This window comes from Culex pipiens, chromosome 3 (genome assembly GCF_016801865.2).
Source record: "Culex pipiens pallens isolate TS chromosome 3, TS_CPP_V2, whole genome shotgun sequence".
Classification (NCBI taxonomy): domain Eukaryota; kingdom Metazoa; phylum Arthropoda; class Insecta; order Diptera; family Culicidae; genus Culex; species Culex pipiens.
In genome coordinates this window covers 85,477,386-85,500,763 of record NC_068939.1, presented here as the reverse complement: position 1 = coordinate 85,500,763, position 23,378 = coordinate 85,477,386, and the positions used below count along the sequence as shown (strand labels likewise).

The following is a 23,378-nucleotide window of genomic DNA, read 5'->3' as shown; positions in this document are numbered from 1 at the left end:
TTGAAAATTTGATGGGAAAAAATGCCATTTAGAATGAATTAAAATATTTTTTAACAATTTGTTGGATTAGGGGTAAAACAGGTTTTCGCCTACTTGATACAGCATTTGACGTATTGATTACAGGGTAAATAAGATCTATTTCTTTTTTCAAAAATGTTTTATTTAATTATTTTTTAAATCAAATTTACAACTCCAATACTTTTAACTTACGTGAAATTGTCCGAGGATTCCGAATATGACAAAATTGAGACCAAAAAGTGCCGTCTTCTTGGCCTACAGGGCAAAAACTAACGTTGTAAAATGTTTGTTCTAGAAAAATCGAAAAACTATGAGAAAAATTGCGATTGGCCAAAAAGTTAACACCGTAGGCTTATAGTCCATGTAATTACCTATCTTTTGACCTATGGGAGTATGGGTGTTGGAGGCTGTTGCAAAAAGATATTAAGGTTTAAAAAAAATCCATTTTTGACAGAAATTTGCAAAAGCTAAGAGAAAAAGTCGAACCAATCCTGGATGTCTATGGCACATTTTGAAGTGCTTCAAAAGACCTTCCGAATGCATCTAAGAGAGTTGGAATTGATGGAGTTTTACGGAAATGCGAGCAATTTTAAGATTTTTTAGGTTTTTTGGACCTAAAACTTCAGTGCCCGTTTTACCCCACTTCCCTTTGTCGTAGAGGGCTCATATTTGGCATGAGTTCATCTCATGTATAGACAAACAAACGCTGAAAGTTTCATCCAAATCGGAGCACCTCGATACGACCTGTTACACATTGGTGAAAAACTCGCTCTAAAATTCTTAAATTCTTAAATTCTTAAATTCTTAAATTCTTAAATTCTTGAATTCCTAAATTCTTAAATTCTTAAATTCTTAAATTCTTAAATTCTTAAATTCTTAAATTCCTAAATTCTTAAATTCTTAAATTCTTAAATTCTTAAATTCTTAAATTCTTAAATTCTTAAATTCTTAAATTCTTAAATTCTTAAATTCTTAAATTCTTAAATTCTTAAATTCTTAAATTCTTAAATTCTTAAATTCTTAAATTCTTAAATTCTTAAATTCCTAAATTCTTAAATTCTTAAATTCTTAAATTCTTAAATTCTTAAATTCTTAAATTCTTAAATTCTTAAATTCTTAAATTCTTAAATTCTTAAATTCTTAAATTCTTAAATTCTTAAATTCTTAAATTCTTAAATTCTTGAATTCCTAAATTCTTAAATTCTTAAATTCTTAAATTCTTAAATTCTTAAATTCCTAAATTCTTAAATTCTTAAATTCTTAAATTCTTAAATTCCTAAATTCTTAAATTCTTAAATTCTTAAATTCTTAAATTCTTAAATTCTTAAATTCTTAAATTCTTAAATTCTTAAATTCTTAAATTCTTAAATTCTTAAATTCTTAAATTCTTAAATTCTTAAATTCTTAAATTCTTAAATTCTTAAATTCTTAAATTCTTAAATTCTTAAATTCTTAAATTCTTAAATTCTTAAATTCTTAAATTCTTAAATTCTTAAATTCTTAAATTCTTAAATTCTTAAATTCTTAAATTCTTAAATTCTTAAATTCTTAAATTCTTAAATTCTTAAATTCCTAAATTCTTAAATTCTTAAATTCTTAAATTCTTAAATTCTTAAATTCTTAAATTCTTAAATTCTTAAATTCTTAAATTCTTAAATTCTTAAATTCTTAAATTCTTAAATTCTTAAATTCTTAAATTCTTTTTTTTTTTTGGGAGGGTGATCCAGCCGCACAGGTTCTTCCTGTCACGTCCGTCAGTAGTCTTGTCGTACATTACAACTAGAATCAGATCTGCCAATGAATTAGTACACTTCGACCAAATAAACACTGACGCTGTATGGATCTGACTCTACAATAAATGCACAGTTGTGTGTTATTCATAAGTCCAAAATGTTCAATTTTTCATATAAGTCCAAATTTTCATTTGCGGATAACTACCTAACTTGAATTGAATACTAGATTTAAAGCAAGCTATCCGAAAGCTACTCTTATCTCAAATCCCCGACATTTTAATTAATAGCCAAAAAAACGTTTCTTGTAAAACCTGTCTGGTTTCTTAAAAAAAAAACAAAGAAAAAATGAATAACAGTTCATATTTTACAAGTCGTGAATTGAAATAGAGACGACCATTTGATCGTCAGAATTCCAGTAGATCCTCGATTCGCAACATAGTCGATACAATCATAATCCGACAACCGTTAGTTCAACAGATCAACGAACTTAGTCCGATATCATTTCACTATTGATTGATCGAGACTCTACGGAAATTTTGACAAATCAGAATGGTTTTTATGCTACTTGAATAAAAATCACCGATTCTGATAGAATTTCTAAATTTACTGTTACTAATTTTGTCCCTAAATAACTAAAGGCAAAGTATTAAAAGTTGATATTTATAGTTAAAATCCTAAATACTACAAAAACTATTTTTTTAAAAACCCGCATCCTAACCTGACACCCACATTAAGATAGGGAAAAATCACATATGTAGCGGTTCATTGTACAAATGTGATATTTCCACTATCGGAGAACCTCCTTGTCTCGATGACAGTTTACCGGCCATCGATTAAGCCCTGAGACTGCGCCAAAGTGGGTTCTCGCAGCATGAAGTGGTGTCCATGTGTAAAAATGGAAGCTTCAGCAATGAACACTTCGATTTTAATTCCACATCGAATCAAATCATACTCTTTGCCAAACAAGCATCAAACCTATGACACTCATTATGACAAAGCCCAGGGAAATTCTTAAATTCTTTAAATTCTTAAAATTTGAAGAATTTGACAATTAACAGAATTTAAGGATAAAAAAAAAGAATTTGATTTTTTTTTAAATAAATTAATTATCTAAGAATTGATGAATTTAGGAATAGGTATTTTAAGAATTTAATAATTTAATATTTAAAGAATTGAAAATGTATTAATTAAGAAATTCAAGAATTAGAAAACTAAAGAATTTGTAAATAGAAAAAATATGATTTTTTTTTACTTTGAATTCTAAAACATTAAGGATTTAGAGACCATAAATTAAAAAAATATGAAAGGAATTCAAAGGTTTCTGAGAACTGAAGAAAAATGGAAAAAAATAGTTTTGAATTCAGCAATTTCAAAATCAAAGTTTTAGTGTTAAAAAAAATATTTATAGATTTTTTCCTATTTTTGTTTTTTTTTTGTGTTCTTAAGTTTTTGAATTGTTAATTTGTTGACCCATTTTTTTTTGGAATATATGTTACATTATCTTTAATACCTAAAAAACGAAACGAAACTATTGGCACTACGCCCCCCGGGGCATGGCCTTCCTCTAACGTGGGATTTCTGCTCCAGCGCCTCTGACGAGACAGGAGAAACCGGGACCGACGTTTTACTTCACCATCCGATAGAAGCTCAGTGGATAAGGCGGGAATCGAACCCGCGTCTCATAGCATCATCGGGATCGGCAGCCTTTAATACCTAAGCACTTTGAATTTTTGAATACCTACCTATTTTAATATCTTTTTTCTCCCGTCCTCAAAACGAGCTGTCAACTTCTCTTTTTTTGGGGGGTCACGAAAGGAATGTGCAACTTTTCTTGACCGCGTTCCTTCCGATCTCCGTACTTTACTGTTTACTGTTTTTTTAAATATTTTTTTCCAAAACTGAATCAAAAATTTCAGTTCATGAAAATTATTGAGAAAATTTGTGTCAAATGCAGCATACCATCATAATCAACCAAGATGTCTTAGGAATGTAATGTCTTCAATATCCTTTTTCATTTTTAATATGCTTAAGATAACATTCCAACGCCCAAGGCTCCAAAAAAGTTGGAACGGTAACTTCAACTCAATGGTTCTCGGGCATAACTCAACCAATCAAGATGATTCTTCTTTTCAGTGATTTGTTAGGATGTCTAGATGATTCTAGAACTTTGCAGAACTTAATTTGATCAAATCTGTAATTTCTGCGACCGAAAACATTGTTCCAACTATTTTTTGCGCGTGTAAAAAAAAATCGCCAAAAATTCCGCGGAGGCAGTCGTTTTAAAAAAGGGTGGAACGATGTTTTCGGTCGCAGAAATTACAGATTTGTTCAAATCAAGTTCTGCAAAATTTTAGGATCATCTAGACATTCTTACAAATCACTGGAAACAAGAAACGTCCCGATTGGTTGAGTAATGCCCGAGAACCAGCGAGTTGAAGTTACCGTTCCACCTTTTTTGGGAGGCTTGGGCGTCCGTGTAAGTTGGACATGCGTTGGGCGTTCCAGTGATAATGAAATGAACATTAAAATTCAAGTACAGTGCTCATAACTAGTTGAGTGCTATTAGTTTGAATATTGTTTGAAAATATATCAACTTTAAATATTCTATAGTAATTTTTTTTTTCAAGCGAATATGCTCAAGATTTCCGCATGATAACTCGTTGAAAAAAAAGGACAGAATCCCAAATTGTTCCCACCCTATTAGTATTAAAATTGCCGATTTGCTTACCGAATTCGCCACACGACACCGCCGGAGCCACCCGATTCCAGCGCGACCAGATTGCGGATGAACTCGCCAGTCTTGACGTCCCACAGCTTGACGGTGCCGTCGTCCGAGCTGGTGATTACGAAGCGTGAGTTGAACTGCAGACACGTGACCGCCGACTGGTGCTTGTTGGGACCTGCAAGAAAGAAAAAAAAGGTTGTAAATGTCCGTCCTTCCCACAGCTTTGGGAACTCTCGACACTCACCCGAAAGCGTCTGCAGGCACTGGCCGGTGATGATGTCCCACACCTTGACGGTGGAGTCCGCATTGCCGGACACCAGAATGTTCTGGCGCAGCTCCATGCCCGAGGTCAGACTTTGGTGACCCATGAGGGCGTGCTTGCAGCTGCCCGTCTCCGCGTCCCACACGCGAATCGACGTGTCCAGCGAACCCGACACGACGTGGATTCCGTCAAACTGAAAACAAAAATGTTACAAGATGATTTGTTAGAACCCATCACCAGCAATCGTAGCGAACAACTCACCTGCAGCGAGTAGACCCGGTTGGTGTGGCCCTGCAGCGTGTGCAGACACTCCTGCCGCTCGGGGTTCCACACCTTGACCATGTAGTCGTACGCGCCGGACACCACCAGCCGGCCGTCGTACTGGACGCAGCGCACCGCCGCCAGGTGGCCGACGAGCACGTGCAGACAGGTGCCCTCGTTGACGTCCCAGACGCGCAGCGTCGCGTCCCGGGAACCGCTGACGACTCTGCAAAATAAACAAGTTTACGTTAGATTTCGTGGAAGGGTTCACATCCCCAGTAACAGTAACTTACTTGTTGCCGTGTAAATGCATACAGCGCACCGTCGAGGTGTGCCCGTACAGCGTGTGCAGCAGCTGGCCGGTGTCGGCGTTCCACACCTTGAGCGTACGATCGGTACTGCCCGAGATGATCACGTTGCCGGACATTTGCGACGACCAGACGCCGCCCGTGTGGCCAACCAGCGTTCGAAGGCACTGCAAAAAAAAAAAAAAAGTTGTTAAAACCAAAATTTCCATGAAAACTTCAAAACCACAAACCTTTCCGGTGATGGCGGACCACACTTTGAGCGTGTTGTCGTCGGACCCGGACACGATCCGGTTGCCGCAGAACTGAAGGCACGTGATGACGTGGTCGTCGTGGCCCTTGAGCACCTTGGCGGTGCGGATCGGCCGCGAGCGCCAGTTCATCTCGATGATGTGCTGCCGCATGTAGGCCGCCTTCCACGGGGACGAAATGGGGGGCATGTTGCCGGCGCGACCCCGCTTCGGTCGGTCCACGCCCAGCGCCTCCATCAGTATGTTCGCGACCTTGCACTTTTCCTTCCAGAGGAGGTTGTCGTCGGCGAGGAAGCGCCAGCTGCGGCACGTTTGGGCAGCTCGGAGCAGGTCCTTGGGCTCGAGGAAGGACAGTACTTGCAGGGCAAGCTCCTTCGGCAGTAACGAGATAAAGTCCCGCTGGAACTGCGGCTCGATCACCTTCATCATGTGCCGCACCTGGGTGGGTTCGCAGTGCTCGATCAGAAGGTCGACCGCCACCAGCCGTTCGACGGGGGTCCAGCGCTGTTGGAGAGAAGTTCAAGTAAGAATATATTTTTTTTCCAAATAGCAGAATGAACCCTCAACACCCACATAATTTTAATGGCCTTTGTCACTCCTCGTAAAAAAATATTTAAAAAAAATCGCGGAAATTGGCGGTAAGCTTTCCATAGCAAATCGAATATTTTTGTTTTTCCCGTGTTCAGGAGGTCATTTTGAGCAACTTTTGTTCTACGAAAAACTTTACTTCTCTTGTTTTATGTTTTTCTTGTTTTATTTTTAGTATTTTAATTTGCATTTATCTTGTTTAGTTTATGTTTGTTTTTGGAAGTATTTGGCCTATTCTACCACCTAACATAATTACATTTTGCCTATCTAATTTTTTCACGTTTTTACAGTCACTTTTTCAATTTTTTGCTTGTTTTTCACATTTTCTGCTATAGAATGGCACCAGTATCATTTAAATTGTAAAAAAATGCATAGAGGCATAATCTGAGACACTACAAAAATTACTGCCTACTTCTTTTTTCTTAAAATATAGGAAATGTTAGTTAAAAACACAGCCCAAATTGACCCCTTAAAAAAATGATATTTTTAAAAACATTGCCAAAGTTACACAAAACAAGTCAAACATCCAACCCTAAAATTTTCTTAATTTAAGAGTTCTTCTTCCCAATGCTTTTTAAAGATCAAAAATTGGTCGAAAATGGTTTTTTGGCGATTTTTTAGATCGAAGCCCGTCTAAATGCGGGGTTAGGTTGTAGAGGGATAACAGACTCTACAAGAGAGGGAGGAAGCGTGGACATGCCGTACCAAATACTCTGTTTTTATTTTCATTGGTATATGCAAACAAAAGTGCGAATCTCAGTATAAAAACAATTTTAAAATTCGGAAACTATAAAAACAACCAGGTTCAAAAACATTTTTTTCTAGATTACGAATGTTTTTTGAATTTTAAAATTTAGGATTTAAAAAATTTAAGAATTGAAAAAAAATTACAAAACCAATCCTAAAAACTGAATTTCTTAAATTTAAAACACTGAAATTTAAAAAATCCTGAATAAAAAATTCGAAATCCTTAATTTTTTAAATTTGCATAAGCTCTCAAATTATTGAATTCCTTAATTCATTTTTTTGTAATTTTCTGGATTCAAAAATCCTTAAATTTCTACATTCGAAAAACCTTGAATTCCTTTATTCTTAAATTCCTAAATTACTAAATTCCAATTTTTTAAATTATTATTTTTTTATTCTTAAATTTAAAACATTAAAAAATTTCAACTATAAATAAATAAATTATAAATGCTCGAAGTTTTTTTTTATTCTTAATTTTTTTTTATTATAAACTTCATAAATTCCTAAATTCCTAATTCTCAAATTCTCAAATCTCAAAATTTTTAAATTCCTAAAATATTACATTACCGAATTCTTGAAATCTTAGATATTTAAATTCCGTCATCAGGGGTGACATTGGGTCATACAAAAATGCTGAAATTTGTATGAACCAATTTCCCCTCTGATTACGGTTCTTAAATTTCTGAATTCTTAAATTCTTAAAATATTTCAAAATTGAATAATTAAAAATTTTAAAAATAAAGGAAATTACAAAAAATCCGAAAAACTGTTATTTTAAAATTTAATAACCTTCAATACTCAAATTCTTGAATTCCTTGGTACCTAAATTGTTAAATTTTTTAATTTAAAAATACTTAAATTCCTAAATCCGATAAATTTCTATATTCATAAAGAGTTTCTTAATTCCTAAGTTCTCAAATTATTAAATTCTTTAATTTTTAAAATCTGAAATTTTTAATTTTCTAAATTCTTCAATGCCGAAATTTTGAGAAAAAATAAAACTTCTTGATTTGAAAAATTTGACGAGGGCTTCGGACAATAGAGTCCTAACTGTTTTGAACTGAATATAAAATTTTAGAGTTTTACCTTTTTTGATTTTTTTTATATTTTCGGAATCTTAATTTATTTGAATTTATCATTTGTTGCATTATAAAATATTTAATTTTTTTAAATATTTTTTTTGTTTAAAATTTAAATATTTGATTTTTTTAATTGTTTAAGTTTTTTTCCAGTACCAAAAAAGACCTAATAAAAATAATTTTATGAAAAAAAATAGATTTTTGAAATTATGAATTTAAGAATTTTAAAGTATTAGAGTTACAGAATTATAGAATTTTAGTATTCCAGTGTTTTAAAATTTTCAATTATCGATATTTTTATGTTTTGATTTTTTGATCATTAAATTTACAATTTTTAATTTTGGCTAGGTGTATTCATAAATTTCAAAATTTGATTTTTTTTTCTTAATTTCTCAATTTTAAATTATTGGATTATTCTTCATATATATTTAAAATTTCTTTTTTTTGTTTTTTTTTGTATTTTTGATTTCCATTTCTTAATTCTTTACCTAATTACATGCAAAAAACAAAATCCTTTTTTTTATTTTTAAGATTCTGCGGTTTGGGGTTCAGAATTATAAGGCAACTCGGATTTTTTTTTAATATTATTATATTGAATAAAACATAATTGATACGTTTGTAAACAGTTAACTCAAAATATTTAGCTCGTCGATATACTGAAAACGATCCCAATCTAACGATCGTTTGCAAGGTGTTTTATGTGTTTAAAAAGTAAAATGCGATAAAATGGCTATTCCATGCACGTTGTTAAAAAAAATACAATCTCAAATCCGCAAACTTCAGTACGCGGATGGGCGTTAAAGGGTTGACCACCAATCGAACTTACCTGGAATTGCATCAGCCAATCGTTCAGTTCCGGAGGAGGATTATCTTTGGTTGGGATTATGCTTCTGGGAGTTTTCCGCTCTCCCAGCGATGAGGATGTTGGCGTTGACGTAAGCTGCAAAGATCGAAACACTTAGAATTGAGCTCAGCGTTTTTCCAAAGTCGCACTCACATTAGACGGACTGAGTAAGGACGCTCGCGGCGAGCTGGTACTATCTAAAGCTAACCGTTTACGACTACTAAAGTTGAGCGATTCCGTGCTGGGGCTGTCGCTGAGTGTGCCCAGGCTGTTTCCGCCGCCGTTGGCGCCACCACCACCACACACGCCGCCGCCTCCATCGGCCATCGATCCGGTCGAGCAGCGGCTCGAGCTTCCGGCGCCGCCGCCACCGCTACCAAACAGGTTGATTCGGTTCTCGGTGAGCTTGCGCTTCCGGTGCAGTCTTGGAGTTTGTGCGTCCTGATGTTTGGCGTTGGCCGTGGCGTTGCCGGTGGTGGATCCCGACGGATCGTGCGCCAGGATGTCCTCGGCCGCGTCCATGTGGGTGTAGCTGGACAGGTCCACGTCCCGGGAGGGCAGTTCGTCTTCGCTGCTTGGGTGGTCCCCGCGCAGATCGTCACCTTCGTCGTCGGTGTAGTCCCGGCAGGTGCAGACCTCCTCGTCGGAGCCCTCCTCGCAGTCGGCCCAGTTGTCTTCGTCGCACTCGTGGTCGACGGATGCGGCGACTAGTTCCGGAGGCATCGACAGTTGGGACGGTTCGAGCAGGGGGTCTTCGACGTGTTCGGGGTTGGCGTTGGAGGAGGCGTTGTTGCGGTGGGTGGAGTTCGCGGCAGGTTCGACGACTTCGTCGGCGATCGTGTCGGTGAAGTTTGAGGATGAGGAGGGGAATCGGCCGAGGTTGGAGGAGCTGCAGCCTTCGCCGGTTTCGCGATCGGCGCTACCGAATGGGCAGCTGAACGAGAAGAGGGATGAATTGCTGGTGCTGGTTGAAGGGATCGCGTGGTGGTTGATGTTTTTACTGCACTCGCCGGTCTGCTTGATGACGGAGGTTGCACACGAAGAAAGGCTGCAGTCGGAGGGGGGTTTCGTTGCGGTTCCGGCCGTGGACGAAGGTCCTGCGGAACTCGCAGATGAGGAAGGTGAGGGGGAGGAGGATGAGGACGAAGGCTCGTTGACCGCTGTCGTGCTGCTGCTGCTGTTGGGGGCAGTCGCGACATCCTTGACGGATGCCTTCAGCGCTTGCAGGTTGGGGATGAAGATTGACCGATCAGAGGAGAGACTGTCGTTGGAGTTTCCGTTTAGAAATGCTTCGATTTGCTGCTGACGCCGGGCAGATTTGCCACTGCCGGACGCCGACGATGAGGAAGATGAGGAGGAGCAGGATGGGCCGTCAACGGCGGCGACCGTGGCATCTTCCAGACTAGCTGACAGGTTCACTTTGACCGCTGACTTTGTTGTTGTTGATGTTGTACTACTGTTACTGTTTTGTTGTTGTTCCCTACTGCTAGTGGTGCTACTAGAATTAGCTGGATAACCGCTCTTGTACGGGTGTCTACTGCTAGTGGGCGTCGACGCGAGCGGCTGGCTCTTGGCGGGCTTCTTCGCGGCCAGCACGTCGTTGCGCATCCTTTTAATCCTACTTAGTAATTCTATATTCAGTCTATCTGTATCGGGTATAAACGCGCTATTTTTAATAATTATTCCGCCAGTCAGTTTTTGCTCCTGCTCAAAATCCCGACGTTCGATTGCATCCCGTGATTGCACATCCTGTAGCTCGTCCTCGTCGTCATCGTCGTCTTCCTCCGCCACTTCGTCGACGACATCTTCCAGCAGCACTTGGTCGTGTTCCATATCGGCCACTGCCGCCGAAGCTGCTGCGCCGGACGATCCTTCACCCCTGCTGCACGACGAAGTCTCCTCACCGATGTAGATCGGATCCGAAATCGAATTGTCGTTCCGTTCCGCGAACCGATCCTCGTCATCTCTCATCTCAACGCCGCCACTTCCGTTGGTGATGCTCAAGTTCTTAATCTCATTCAACTCGGCGTGGGTCTCGCAATCCGCCGCTGCAGTCTTCCCAAGTCCCCCCGCGCCACTGCTACTCCCACTCGCACTACCACCACCGTCACCACTCACACTCGCACCCACACCCCCACCCATCATTTCATCGTCCTCGTCCTCTTCTTCCTCGTAGTCATCGTCCGCCGAGTAAAACTCGTCACTCAGCCGCTTTGGTTTGGCCGCCACGTTCAACCCGGAGCTTTTCTCCTCAACCGCGGGCGTCTCCAGCTGGATCTGACCGGCGTTCTTGGTGCCGTTCTCGAAGCCGTACCACCCACCGAAACCCCCGTCGTCCTCGTGAACCTCCGACCCGGGTTGACCATCGCCTCCGCCCTGGATCGACGGTGTGGGCGTTGACGAGGCGGACGCCGTCGCGGAAATCACGCCCGAGCTGGTGATCGGCGTTGCGATCGTCGAGTCGTGGTGGGTTATGACCGTTGCTGCCGGACTGACCGGCGCCTGCTGCTGCTGCTGCTGTTCATCCTTGATGGCCACGACGACGGAACCATTATCGGCCATTTCTCGGCGCGAACCGAAACGCGAAGCGGAAACGGCACCGAATCAACACTGGCTCGGGACGGTCATCAGCACGATGAGATCCGTTTTTTCTTCTCGATTCGAAACTGGTTTGCTCACTCTGAAATTGAGAAAGAGAAACGAATAATTTGGTTAGTCCGGGCGATGATAATTGATTTAGTGCGTTTGTTTTTGCTAATAAATATTCATTTCAGTTTTGTTTATGACTGTGGCGCATTTCCTCCCCGGATGTCCCCAATTTACCTGGCGCGGTGGGGCCAATTACCGCAGCGATCAGCTGATGCAGTTGCAAACCCTTCAGCTGAGCAAACCAGAGTGGCAGAAAACGACCAAGATGTCCTGTTCGTTTTTCGCAAGCCCTCCCCTGCCGACAAGACAAGAAGAAGAGCTTTTCCTTCTTTTGTGGCCCCCGCCAGCTGACACAGCTGAGATGCTTTCTTTCTTTTGCTTTTTTTTTCGCCCGTTGCCTGAATTTTGCGCAAATGAAAAGAATTTTTCGTTAGCTCTCGCTTCTCCTTCACTCCGAGCTGGGCCGCACCGCAGCGATGCCGTCAGCAGGGCGGATGCTGGCTGGCTGGCTGATTCTGCTGTGATCTCGTTTCGGTGGTCCACACACCAACGAATGAGCAGCAGCAAAAAATCTCTCTTTTGAAAAAAGGAGTGCGGTGGAAAATCTCCAAATAGGAGAGACTTGGTTTGGATTTTGGAGTTTGGCCAGATTGGAGTCTAGTTTTTACTAATTTTAAGTGTTATCCTCATTGAATTGAGATATGTTAAAAGCATGTCCTAATAACCTAAATTACGAACACTCGTTAACAAGTAGAAGAAAAAAAAACATTATTTTCAAGCTCCACTTAAAATAACACAGAAAGTATTATATAATGATAAGGATAGCATTACCATTTTTTTACAGTTATCCTCCGATAGATTGTAGTTTTCTTTAACAAACGGTCGATTTCTGACAATTATAATTTTATGAAACTTAAAAAAAAACACTAAATCCACCTTTGGGGTGTTGGTGCCTTCCTCATACTTATCATTTAAATACAGTCCAGACTCGATTATCTCAATACAGGGTGGTTACAACTTTCCCAAAATCAAATCCGCGAAAACCGCGCCGAGCTTTTTCAAATCCGCGAAATCCGCGCCATACATTTTTTCGCGAAATTTCAAAACAATTCAGTGTTTTTAAATACCAATTAAGTATAAGAATCAACATCACTTTTATCAAACAAGTAAGCAAACGCATTTCTTTATTGTTCATTTTGTAAGAACTATTTAAAAAAATTATAAATTATGTTTTACTGAGAGAAATTGAAATTTGCGAAATAGATTTGGGGTTTAAATATCAAGAAATAAACATTCGATATATAAAATAAATATTTGGGTAAAACAAACTTTTTTTTACTCTAATATATTTTATTTTAAATTTATATTCCATCTTTCATTTAATTTGGTAGGTTGCCAGAAATGATTAATTCTGAAGGTTAATTTTGCAGCAAAATGTGAAACGTGTTGTTGATATATTTTATATTCTTTTTTACAAATTAGCTTAACCAGCTCCCCATGGAAAAATTGATATCGCGAGTCATTTTTGCGCAAATGAAAGCAAATCATGTAAAAGCTTAAAAATCCGAACCTAACGAAAATAAAAAATTGTTAAAAAGTTAATACCGCTAAACAGCGATGGCATTGTTAAGATTTCGAATACAAATATTTTTCAACTGGTTAGGTTTGTCTTAACATTTATATTTGAAAAAAAAAAACATGTACTGGGTTGGTCAGTAATGCTTTTTCCAAAAACTTTATTAGCCATAGTATTTTATGATTTACAGTCCAGACTCGATTATCCGAAGCCAGATATAACATATTTTTTCTAAAATAAATTTCAACAATTACTAATAGTTAACCATTTTATGGCTGGAATCAGAGTGAGGTTATTTTTAATAACTATTTTTGAATAATAAATACACTCCATTATGTCTAAAATGAAAATAAAACTTTCAAGATCGCTTCAGAAGGTCTTATTAAAATTAGAGCTGGGACTTCGGATATCCGGATAATTTGTACCATTGATAATTCTATTAGAAAATAAACTAACTCATACATGTCAGCTTTGTCTCACGACTGTGGGGCGATATTTAGACGACAAAAAATCATTTTACAGGTATTCAAAAGACCTTTAATTTTGTATCACATGATTTATGGTCGAATACTATTATCCGAAAAACTATCCGATCCGTTACATTTTTATTCTTAAATCTATTTTGGGTTCCTCAAATATTTTTATCCAAATAATTTTCAGTTCTGATACGATTTTCGTACATCTCTTTTGATTTGGTTTGATTAAAAAGATGATATCTGATTTTATATAGAAAAAAATGTAAATTATCCGGATATCCGAAGTCCCAGCTCTAATTAAAAAAAGTTTTGTTTTATATAATATTATCTTTCGAATAATAAAAAAAATGCTCAATTTTCAAGATTATGTAGTTCATTTTAACAATCGGTAAAATTCTCAAAAATTAAAACATATTTGATTTTTTTTGGATGGCCGATTTTTTTTGGATTGCTTAACCAAGTACAAGTTGTTCCTCTTAGTGAGATGTCAGACAAAATCTTCAGCTATTGAGCTTAGTTCAGTTATCATCTTTAGAAATTATAAAATTAAAAATAAATAAAAAGGACACCAATCTCTCTCGTGGATCGCAGTATGGTGATCACTACATTTATTAAATCAAAAGTTTAATCAGATCAAACTTTGTTGATTCTAATTTTTTTCAACATTGCGATTAATAACCAGCCTTTAGCAAAATTAAAAAAGGCTTAGAATTTTGTTTTTAATTTTTATGTTATTGTTCTTTTTGCTTTTTACCATTTTTTTTAAATTTAGTTTGAGCCAACAAGATTGAGTCGAATAAGGTACACTAGAAATTTAAAATGTATTATTAAGATCGTTTTTCATGAACATTGATTATATTTTTCAAATAACATTATTGAAGCTATGAAACGAATCTAACAAATATTGAATAACAAATTGACAAAAAATCTTGCAAAATTTTCAATAATGGTATTTGAAATTGTCAAAAATACTCAATTTCAAATCAAGACATGATTAGGTACTTTATACGAATTAAATTAAACAAAAAAAATGTATTGAATAAAAAAATATTTTTCAGTTTTGTAAATCCGCGAAATCCGCGCCATCGCTGACTAAATCCGCGCCATCGCTGACTAAATCCGCGCCAAATCCGCGAAAATCGCGAAAGTGTAACCACCCTGTCAATACGAAGTTGACTTTATAGCTGTCGGCCACCATTGCTAGTACCAACCACTAGTGTCTTCCTTTTTATCTACAAGGACTTCGCCGCCCTGGGCTCCTAAGTGTATGAAAGTATGGCACGGAGCGACGGCGCCGAATACCCATATTTACACAAAGAATTTGAGAGCGCCCGCCGCGGGATTCGAACCGGCGACCTCTGGATTGGAGTCCAGTGCGCGGTCCGATTGATCCACACGGGCGGGACACAAGGCCTCGGAAAAAAATCACTTCGGATAACCGAATCACGATATTTTTTTTCGTTGTCTTATTTTTGATTGTCGAGCTTAGGTATAACCCCTAAACTACGCTCAAGTGATTTAGTTTTTTTAAATCCAAGATGGCGGCCAATATGGAAATATTCAAAAAATGCATTTTATTATTTAATAGGCAATCAACTATTCAAATTTGACGAAAATGGGGTCGCAGAACTCAAACAAGAAAAAGAAAAAATACAAAAAAAAAAAATTTGTTGTTCGTGATTTGATTATCCGAAGTCTCATACAAACCTTCGGATGATTGAAACTTCGGATAAAAGTAAATTCACCTAGAAATTCACCTTAAATAGCAACATCCTCTCTTGCAATATTCTGTATATTTTACTTGACTAATCATAATTTATGATAGGGTTGCCGGATTTTCAATTTCTCAGGCTCAGGTTTTTCGATTATCCATCCAATGATGGATAACATGATATTTCGGACATCGTCTTCATCAAATATCTAGGATGCGGCCTCAAATAATACTTTAGTAGTCATAACGATGGGTCGCATGATAGATCCGGATAACATTTTCATCAAAATAGCTGAGATCTGGCCTCAAAAAAGTGTATAAATAACACTTAAGGCTCTGGAAGGCATCATTCCCAATCGGCCATTTGGCGGCCATGTTTGTTTTAGAAAAACATTCAAATCTTGATTCAGAATGTTTCAATCAAAAAATGGTTTTCTTTGTGTTGTTTGTAGAAGCATTTTACATATAGTGATTATTTTTTTCATTTCAATTTACTATTTCTGGACCCTGAATTCAGAACCATCATTGACAGTCATTGCCCCAAAAGTGAAGGACACCTTTTACCACCTTAAGTGCTTATAACTTTGGATAGGGTTGTCAGATACCGTCAGTGGGGGTGACTATGGGTCAAAAAACGATACACCACTCGTAATTTCTTAATAACAAAAACAATTGAAATAAAATCAAAAATCTTTTAACGTAGAATTAATCATAGATAGTTTACTAACATTCGCAATTCGCAATTTTCAGTGTAAGAACGGGCCTTGACCGATCTTATGCACCAGGTTCCCGACGAACACGCACTGCCCTTACACCTACATCTCACCCTTGCTCTGAGTCAGTACGAGCAGCACGCTAGAACACGCTTTGAGTGTTCGTGCCAGGCATGCACACCTTCTTTTCCGGTTACGCATTTTAACTCGGCCGGGGGTGGTACATTACGTAGGGTTTGATGTAAGTATAAGCGCCTAACCATTTATAGTGTGCCTATCAACTTTCATTAAAGCAAGTACTGTTTTATTTTTAGTTTGAATTCAAAAACTAGTTGTTATTCTACTGTGTACTGTTTTCTTCTGAAATCTTCCCTAATGTTGAATCGTGTTAATATGTTGCTATTTCTTCTGTCGCGGTGTTTTGTTACAATGTTTTGAACCTAAGCATGTTATTCAAAAATTTACCAAAAGTTCAATAATTTTAAGTGTGTGATCATTCAATATATTAAGTAAGGATTCGAACCATACTTGTTTGAAGAAAAGGGCGTAGATTTAAACAATATACAATAAAGGAAAACAAACTACATAAAGTTCGATACTGAAAGAATAATTGTAGTTTGAACGAAAGAAGAGTAGGAGCCGATGAAAATTACATTTTAATAAATAAATAAGAAAATGGGTAAAGGAAAGATCAATGATAAACAGAAGTTAAAAAAAAATCGTTCGCATATTAAGGGAAACTGTTTTTGTTAGGGAAAACACGTTTCAGTATTTATTGGGAAATGAGAGCAGAAGAGTAGAAAGATGAGTGAAGCAAAATTAAAGTACAGTACTTGTTCGATAACTGAGCTTGTTTGACTGGACTACTTGGGCTGTAGCTCACTTAAAAAGCAGAAAAACGTAAAATAACCAAACAAACCGGAATGATGAGGGGCCAGTGGATGCAAAAGCAAGTTCAGCAAATTAGAAATCATATTTAAGTTTTAATTAAATGTTAAGTCAAAATTAAAGGTGAGCTCTGAAAGAAATTTAAGCAACCATCATTTTACATTTGTAGAGAAAATGTTATGCATCGGTCCCCTCATCATTTTTCGTTCAGCCCAGTTTGCGAGCAACATTCGGTAACTGTGCTACATTCTCAGCCAAGTTACCGAACAAGTACTGTTGTTGGAAATGTGCAGAAGAAAAACCCCGTGCTGCGATGTTCTAGGTACATCCACAACAGTTCGTTCAACATGCTGTGAATCAAAACAATACCTTCTACAATCACAAATGACTTCCCTTTCCCACATTGCCGCTTTGTTATTGTTGTCCATGCTCTGCAAAGAAAGGGATGTTAATAAAATATAAAAACTATAAAATAACGATACTTGATTCGGTTGTCCTGGTGCGACCGTCCTCCAGTCGTAGGCCCAGGCATGACATGAAAATGAAGACGAAAAAGATGCATTAATACATGATCTTCTTACTCACGAATAACCCAATCCCACCCAAAACAACACAGCTGGTCTAGGTATGCACCCAAACCAACTGCGTTGTTCCGTGCCCTCCTCATTCGGCTATTTCAATATGATTGTCCTGGAGAATCCTCTCTAAGGATCGTTAAATTCCGGAGTGACTTCCCAAAAGGGCGCAACTCCTGTTGCAAACAAACAGTTCACTTTGAATGTGACTGGAATAGGCTGCCTGCTCACACCAAAGGCTACGCTCCATTGAAAAATCACTACGGAACTCCCTAGAGATGGCCGTCCACGCAATCATACTTCGTCATGATAGTGCTACCTTGTCACTCGCCTATACGTCAGTTACGTAAATACATGTGACAAGACAGGGTAATCACCACGATTCGAAACATGGACATCATCAACCGCCAGCTAGACAGATGTTCAAGTCATCATCTAACATACGGGGAGGCATGAGGATAGGGAACTGATGCAGGACCAGAGCTATACTGTTCAGACTCTCATAACCAGGAATACTAACAACCAACATTTGGCGGATCGCTTCCCTGATTACGACAGTCGCGAACAGGACTGCCGATACAGTCAGTTCCGCTCCTTCCAGGATGTCCTGCACCTGGGCATCCCTAGTATCCAAAAGCATTAAAACATAGTTCAAACTAGCAGAACTGGGAACTTTATTTATTGCACTGTGGATACTTGGAATCTTGCAGCCCTTGGCCGACAATCATAGATAGTTTACTAACATGTTCCCAAAATATAGTGGAATTTGATGAACTCTACCTTAAAGGCCAATCGTTTGAAAATAGACCCAATCTCACCCTTTAGAGGGGGTGACTTTGGCTCAAAAACATCGATATGGTAAAAACAAGTCATCCAACAGTGTTTCTTGTTCGAGGGAATCGTATTGACAATGCTACAATTAAAAAGTTGATTTTTCGAGACAAAATTTTTGGCCAATAACGTACCTCGCTCAGTATTGGGACTGATTGTTAATTTACCCAAATTGTTTTAATCACCTTGCATTGTTTAATTTACGGGCTTTATCGGTAGTTTTCGGTGAAATTAAACTCACAAATTAGAAGAAAGAAATGAAACTGATAGGTGGATAGATGACTAGTGTCTTAGAAGAAGATTGATTTCTTTCTTCTAATATGTGAGTTTAATTTCACCGAAAACTACCGATAAAGCCCGTAAATTAAATAACGTACCTCAACTTTAGACAGCTGCCAAAATGACAGGATTTGTTGTATGAACGAGATTTTTTCGTCCCCTACACAACCATTTTAACAGAACACTGGAGCAGATGGGAATCCAACCCATGATCATCCGCTTACAAAGTGGAAAGATTAAAGATCTGATAACCCTATCGATAGTTATGAGTATATGAAGTTATGTTTAAAGAACATTTGTAGGTTGGAAATACATGTGAGAAAGGCCCAAAAACATTTTTAAAGAAACTCTGATAAGAGAAGTTAAGTTTCGTTTTACGGAGCAAGGTGGGGGACGCGGCCTCAAGTCAGTCCAAGTCCGGTTTCTTGTGGAAAAAAGGGTAGTGGCCGAACTAGTATTGCATACAAAATGAACACCACCGGAAGATATAGGGGATCGGGTGGGGGAAGGGGAAAGAAAATTAGTGTTGGTGTGAGTAGTAAGAACTTGGATGACTTGAGCAGTTACGTTATCCAACTTTAAAACTGAATAAAGAAAATCTGAAATTGTGATTCAAAGTAAAAAGGCCCGGAAGAAATTAAATTATTAGTTCATTAAATAAGAAAATGTAACTTATCGGATATCTATACAAAAGAAACCTATGATGTATTCCAAATTTAAAGGAAATAAAAAAATACTAGAGAACAAAAGATGAAAACTAACTTGTCTAGGGAGTATAAATCCGGCCTTTTTTTGGGCCCCGACCTGTCGCGTCCGTCAGTAGTCTTGTCGTACATTACAACTAGAAACAGATCTTCCAATGAAATATTACACTTCGACCAAATCAACTAATCATTTAAGTCCAATTATTCGTCAACGGAAAACTAACAAACTTTAATCAACAACCTAAACTAAACTGTCTGAAAGTAAATTTAATCTCAAATCCCCGAATGTTTTATTACAACGCCAAATAAGGTAAAGGACCTTGTTTTAAAACCAGTCTTGCCGCTTCCAAAAACCACAGTCGTCATTAAGACGACTATTTCGTGCCTTTCATTTCATTAGGGCATAAAGCCTTGCAAACAAGAGTGCATCTCTATCATACCTTATGTAAACTGTCATTTGAGTGAAGGAGACACACTCCTGTTCACAAAACCCATGTGTCCTTTGAAATGTTAGGCTCCATTTGATCGTCAATGCTCCAGTAGATCCTCGATTCGCAACAATGGTCGATACAACCATAATCCGAAAACCGTTAGTTCAACAGATTCACGAATTTTGTCCGATATCATTACATTATTGATTGACCGAGACTCTATGGAAATTTTGACATATCTGGAGCAACATTTGAAAGGGGCGGTACGACATTGCTCTTACGGCCTTTCATTACACGTGTTTAAATGGGACGAAAGGCCGTATGAGCAATGTCGTACCGCCCCTTTCAAATGTTGCTCCAGATATCAAAATGCTTTGTATTATTACTGAAATGGAAGTTATGCACGTAACATTTTTTAAAAATAAATTTCAAAATCTATTCTATCCTACAATGCCTAGAAGAGGCCTCTGTTTCTGTTGTGAGTAAGCGCTGGTTTCAGAGTTCATTTTTCAATTTAAAAGGGGTGGGAGACAACTAATTTGCTTCATGAACTCCTACTCGGCCTTGGGACCACCTCTTAAGACACTGATGGCTCCTAGCTAGGAATTGAACCTAGACACAGTGTCGAGGCCCGCTTCGCATGGCAAAAATGTTGGCTGGGGGGAAGTGATATTATCACGAAATTTTATTTTAAAGCCAACATTGCTAACGGCGTCGAGGTCCTTACTCATGCCCAAGGAACTCTGATAAGAGAAGTTATCCAAAATGAATTAAAATTCCTACGAAATGCTTAAAATGATCACATTGAAAGAAACTCTCCCAAAATAACAAACAAAAAATCCCTTCTAGCTCGGCCAAGAAGCTTCCATAGGCCGTCTTCATCAGAAGAGAAAACTGTGCATCGAAGTGGATGCTGCGTTTGCAGCAAAACCACATCTTCCCCGAAAAAAAAAACGGAGCACAAAACCTGGATCTGGGGGGACCGCCAGCTTGCCGGCCGATCGACCCCAGGCATCACTCACATCTCCAAGAAACGGCAGAAGCAGGTCATTGGCTTATGTAAAAAAAAAAAGCACGCACACACACTGTACGGTGCTGACCAGAGACCACGGCTTGTGCAGACAACGCACCTGTTCCTCTATTTTTGCGCCCACTTTCTGCTGCTGCTGCTGCGTGCTTTCGTACGCACTTTTTTCTGCCTCCCAACTTCTTGCTAACCTTCTCTCTCTCGGGTTATGTGCTCAACGTGGTTGGCCACGTCGGCGGCGGCGGTGGAGCTGGTTTTTTTCGGTGCGTCTGAAACGAGACTGCCCCACAAGCCAGCCGAGCTGCTGCTGGACTGATTCTGCAACAACGGGGCAGCAGCAGTAGCACCCGCACGAAAGAAACACCTGCATGAATTTGCAGATGCTCGAGCAGATGCTGTTGCCGTTGATGATGATGAATAAATTTTGCCTTTGCGAAAGGGATGTTTTGGTGATTATGCGCGAGAGACAATGTAATTATTGATATGGTGAAAAGAAAACAACAACATTGGGAATCAGGTTTTTGTGAATTCCGTTGGGTGCTTTTGGAAATCACAAAGCAACAACGAAATCATGAAGGTGTATCATTCACGAAAATATTTAATTTGATGATCACTTGGTAGAGATGCTGAAGAATTACAAACATTTGGCACCTTTTTATGGTAAGGATTGAGCACCTGCTGATCATAAATCGTTATTGTGGTACTATCTTGTTGGAATTGCAATCCTCTGTCACAATGTCAAGCTTAAGTTTGAAAATTTTCACAACGCATTCACATTACATCACACAATTTGCAAATTATGTAAGAATTTTAGAAATTTAAATTCCTGACGTTTAATATCATCTCCGATATAAATATTACAAACTTAAAAGCTTGAAAGTGTCCTATATTATTAAAAAAAAGGAATGTTAAATGCTTTCAAATAAATTTAATAAAAAAAAACGAAGTTGACTTTATAGCTGTCGGCCACCATTGCTAGTACCAACCACTAGTGTCTTCCTTTTTATCTACAAGGACTTCGCCGCCCTGGGCTCCTAAGTGTATGAAAGTATGGCACGGAGCGACGGCGCCGAATACCCATATTTACACAAAGAATTTTAGAGCGCCCGCCGCTGGATTCGAACCGGCGACCTCTGGATTGTGAGTCCAGTGCGCGGTTCGATTGATCCACACGGACGGGACAATTTAATATATAGTTAAAATTAGATTTCACTAGTTTTTTTTTCATCCTCAATGTTGTTGTTTCCAAATGTTAACCGATTTGATACAATTTTTTTTAAATCTATACTGTTATTATGCCCTCATTTTCAATTGGCTTGCAAAAATCCTGATTAAAAGATGTACATGTACTTTCTTGGCAGGCTTGTGGCGGGCGTGGCCGAATGGTAAGGAATCATCCACGTGGATATTTTTTTTTTAAATCAGCGGGGCCATGCTTCGTAGGATTGATCGTGTTCTTGGGCAGTCCGTTTTCTCGCTAGCAATGACTATATCAGTCCTTCCTTTATCATCGTTGATCGGAAGGCACGCCGTCGTTTGTGTTCGTCGAAGTCATGGTGTTGCAAATAAAACATTTTATTTTTATTGTTTCCAAATTGTCTGAAATCAATATTGTATTCCAGTTTTGGTATTAACTAATCAGGCTATCCGATTTATTGAAGAGTCAACCGTCTTTTATGTAGTATTTTTTTTATATAAGCACGCGTTATCAACAATTTAAGTCCTTCCCATAGCACTACTGCTCGGTTGGCACACGTGCGTTTGAAAAAAAAAAACATTTCTAATTAATTAACATTGCATCTTTCCGCAGCCTGTGATACTTTGTCGAACACGCAGCCGATTTAGCGGTCTTCATCACTCAAGTATCGGACTAACATTCCTATCCACTTCCCCGTGATCTTACCACTGGTCGTGGCCGGCGCCGTGATTGATCAGCATGATAGGGGCCTTTGAGAGTTGCGAAGTGGTGATGATTGGTTTCTACTTTTCATTTGTGATCCATGGAGCAATTTTTGGAGGTCTTGGCCTATAACGGAGTAGCAACTACGGGTAGACACCAATGCTATGCTATGTATGAAGATCTAGAAGTTGTGTTCAAACTTTGCGTTTCTTTCAATCATTTCATTAGGATAAAAAAATCAATGTCACCTCCATTACAATAACTCAAGCCATTCTCACGCAACGAGGAGAGATTCCATCCTCCAAGAAAGGAGAATTGAAACATCATTAATCATGTTAGATTGCAATTTTTGCGTACGTGAATGAATGCAGTCCAAAGTCACCACTGGCGCTGAGATTGGCAGTTTGAGCAAGCAAACCCCACTTTGTCTATACACTTCTTGTTGTTCTCATTCCGATTTGGGTTCCTGTTTAGCCGTCGTCGTCGTCAATCAGAGAGCAAACAAACGTAAACGAAGGTAAAACCACGTGTTGTTCTTCCACCAAGATTCCCACACACACACACAACCCAGGTAAAATAGGCGCTGGAATGTGCGTTACACACAGACACCCAGAGACCGTTCGTTGTATCACAGCATGTGACCCCAAGTCAACTTCTCGAGGGGTCCCACCAACCAGCATCAGCCAGATTGACGACGACGACAACTTGGACGCGTTGAAGCCCGACCGGAATGTCTCTCTGGGATAAGTTTTTTTTCAGTTTTTATTTAAATTTAAAAAGTTTTTAAGCGCAGGATTTTTTTTAA

The 23,378-nt window shown here is 38.4% G+C and overlaps 1 protein-coding gene across 2 annotated transcripts in view; it reads right to left on the bottom strand.

Moving 5' to 3' along the window:
* Positions 1-23,378, bottom strand: part of LOC120418680 (F-box/WD repeat-containing protein 7) — a 48,888-nt gene that overhangs the window by 3,302 nt on the left and 22,208 nt on the right. For both annotated transcript variants that reach the window (XM_052710289.1, XM_039581136.2), the window contains exons 3-9: positions 8,967-11,493; positions 8,796-8,909; positions 5,538-6,059; positions 5,293-5,474; positions 5,000-5,225; positions 4,721-4,931; positions 4,480-4,651 (exon numbers count right to left, since the gene is read on the bottom strand). In XM_052710289.1, coding sequence (XP_052566249.1) covers positions 4,480-4,651; positions 4,721-4,931; positions 5,000-5,225; positions 5,293-5,474; positions 5,538-6,059; positions 8,796-8,909; positions 8,967-11,375 — 3,836 coding nt within the window. In that variant the 5' untranslated portion in view covers positions 11,376-11,493. The remainder of the gene's footprint in view (positions 1-4,479; positions 4,652-4,720; positions 4,932-4,999; positions 5,226-5,292; positions 5,475-5,537; positions 6,060-8,795; positions 8,910-8,966; positions 11,494-23,378) is intronic.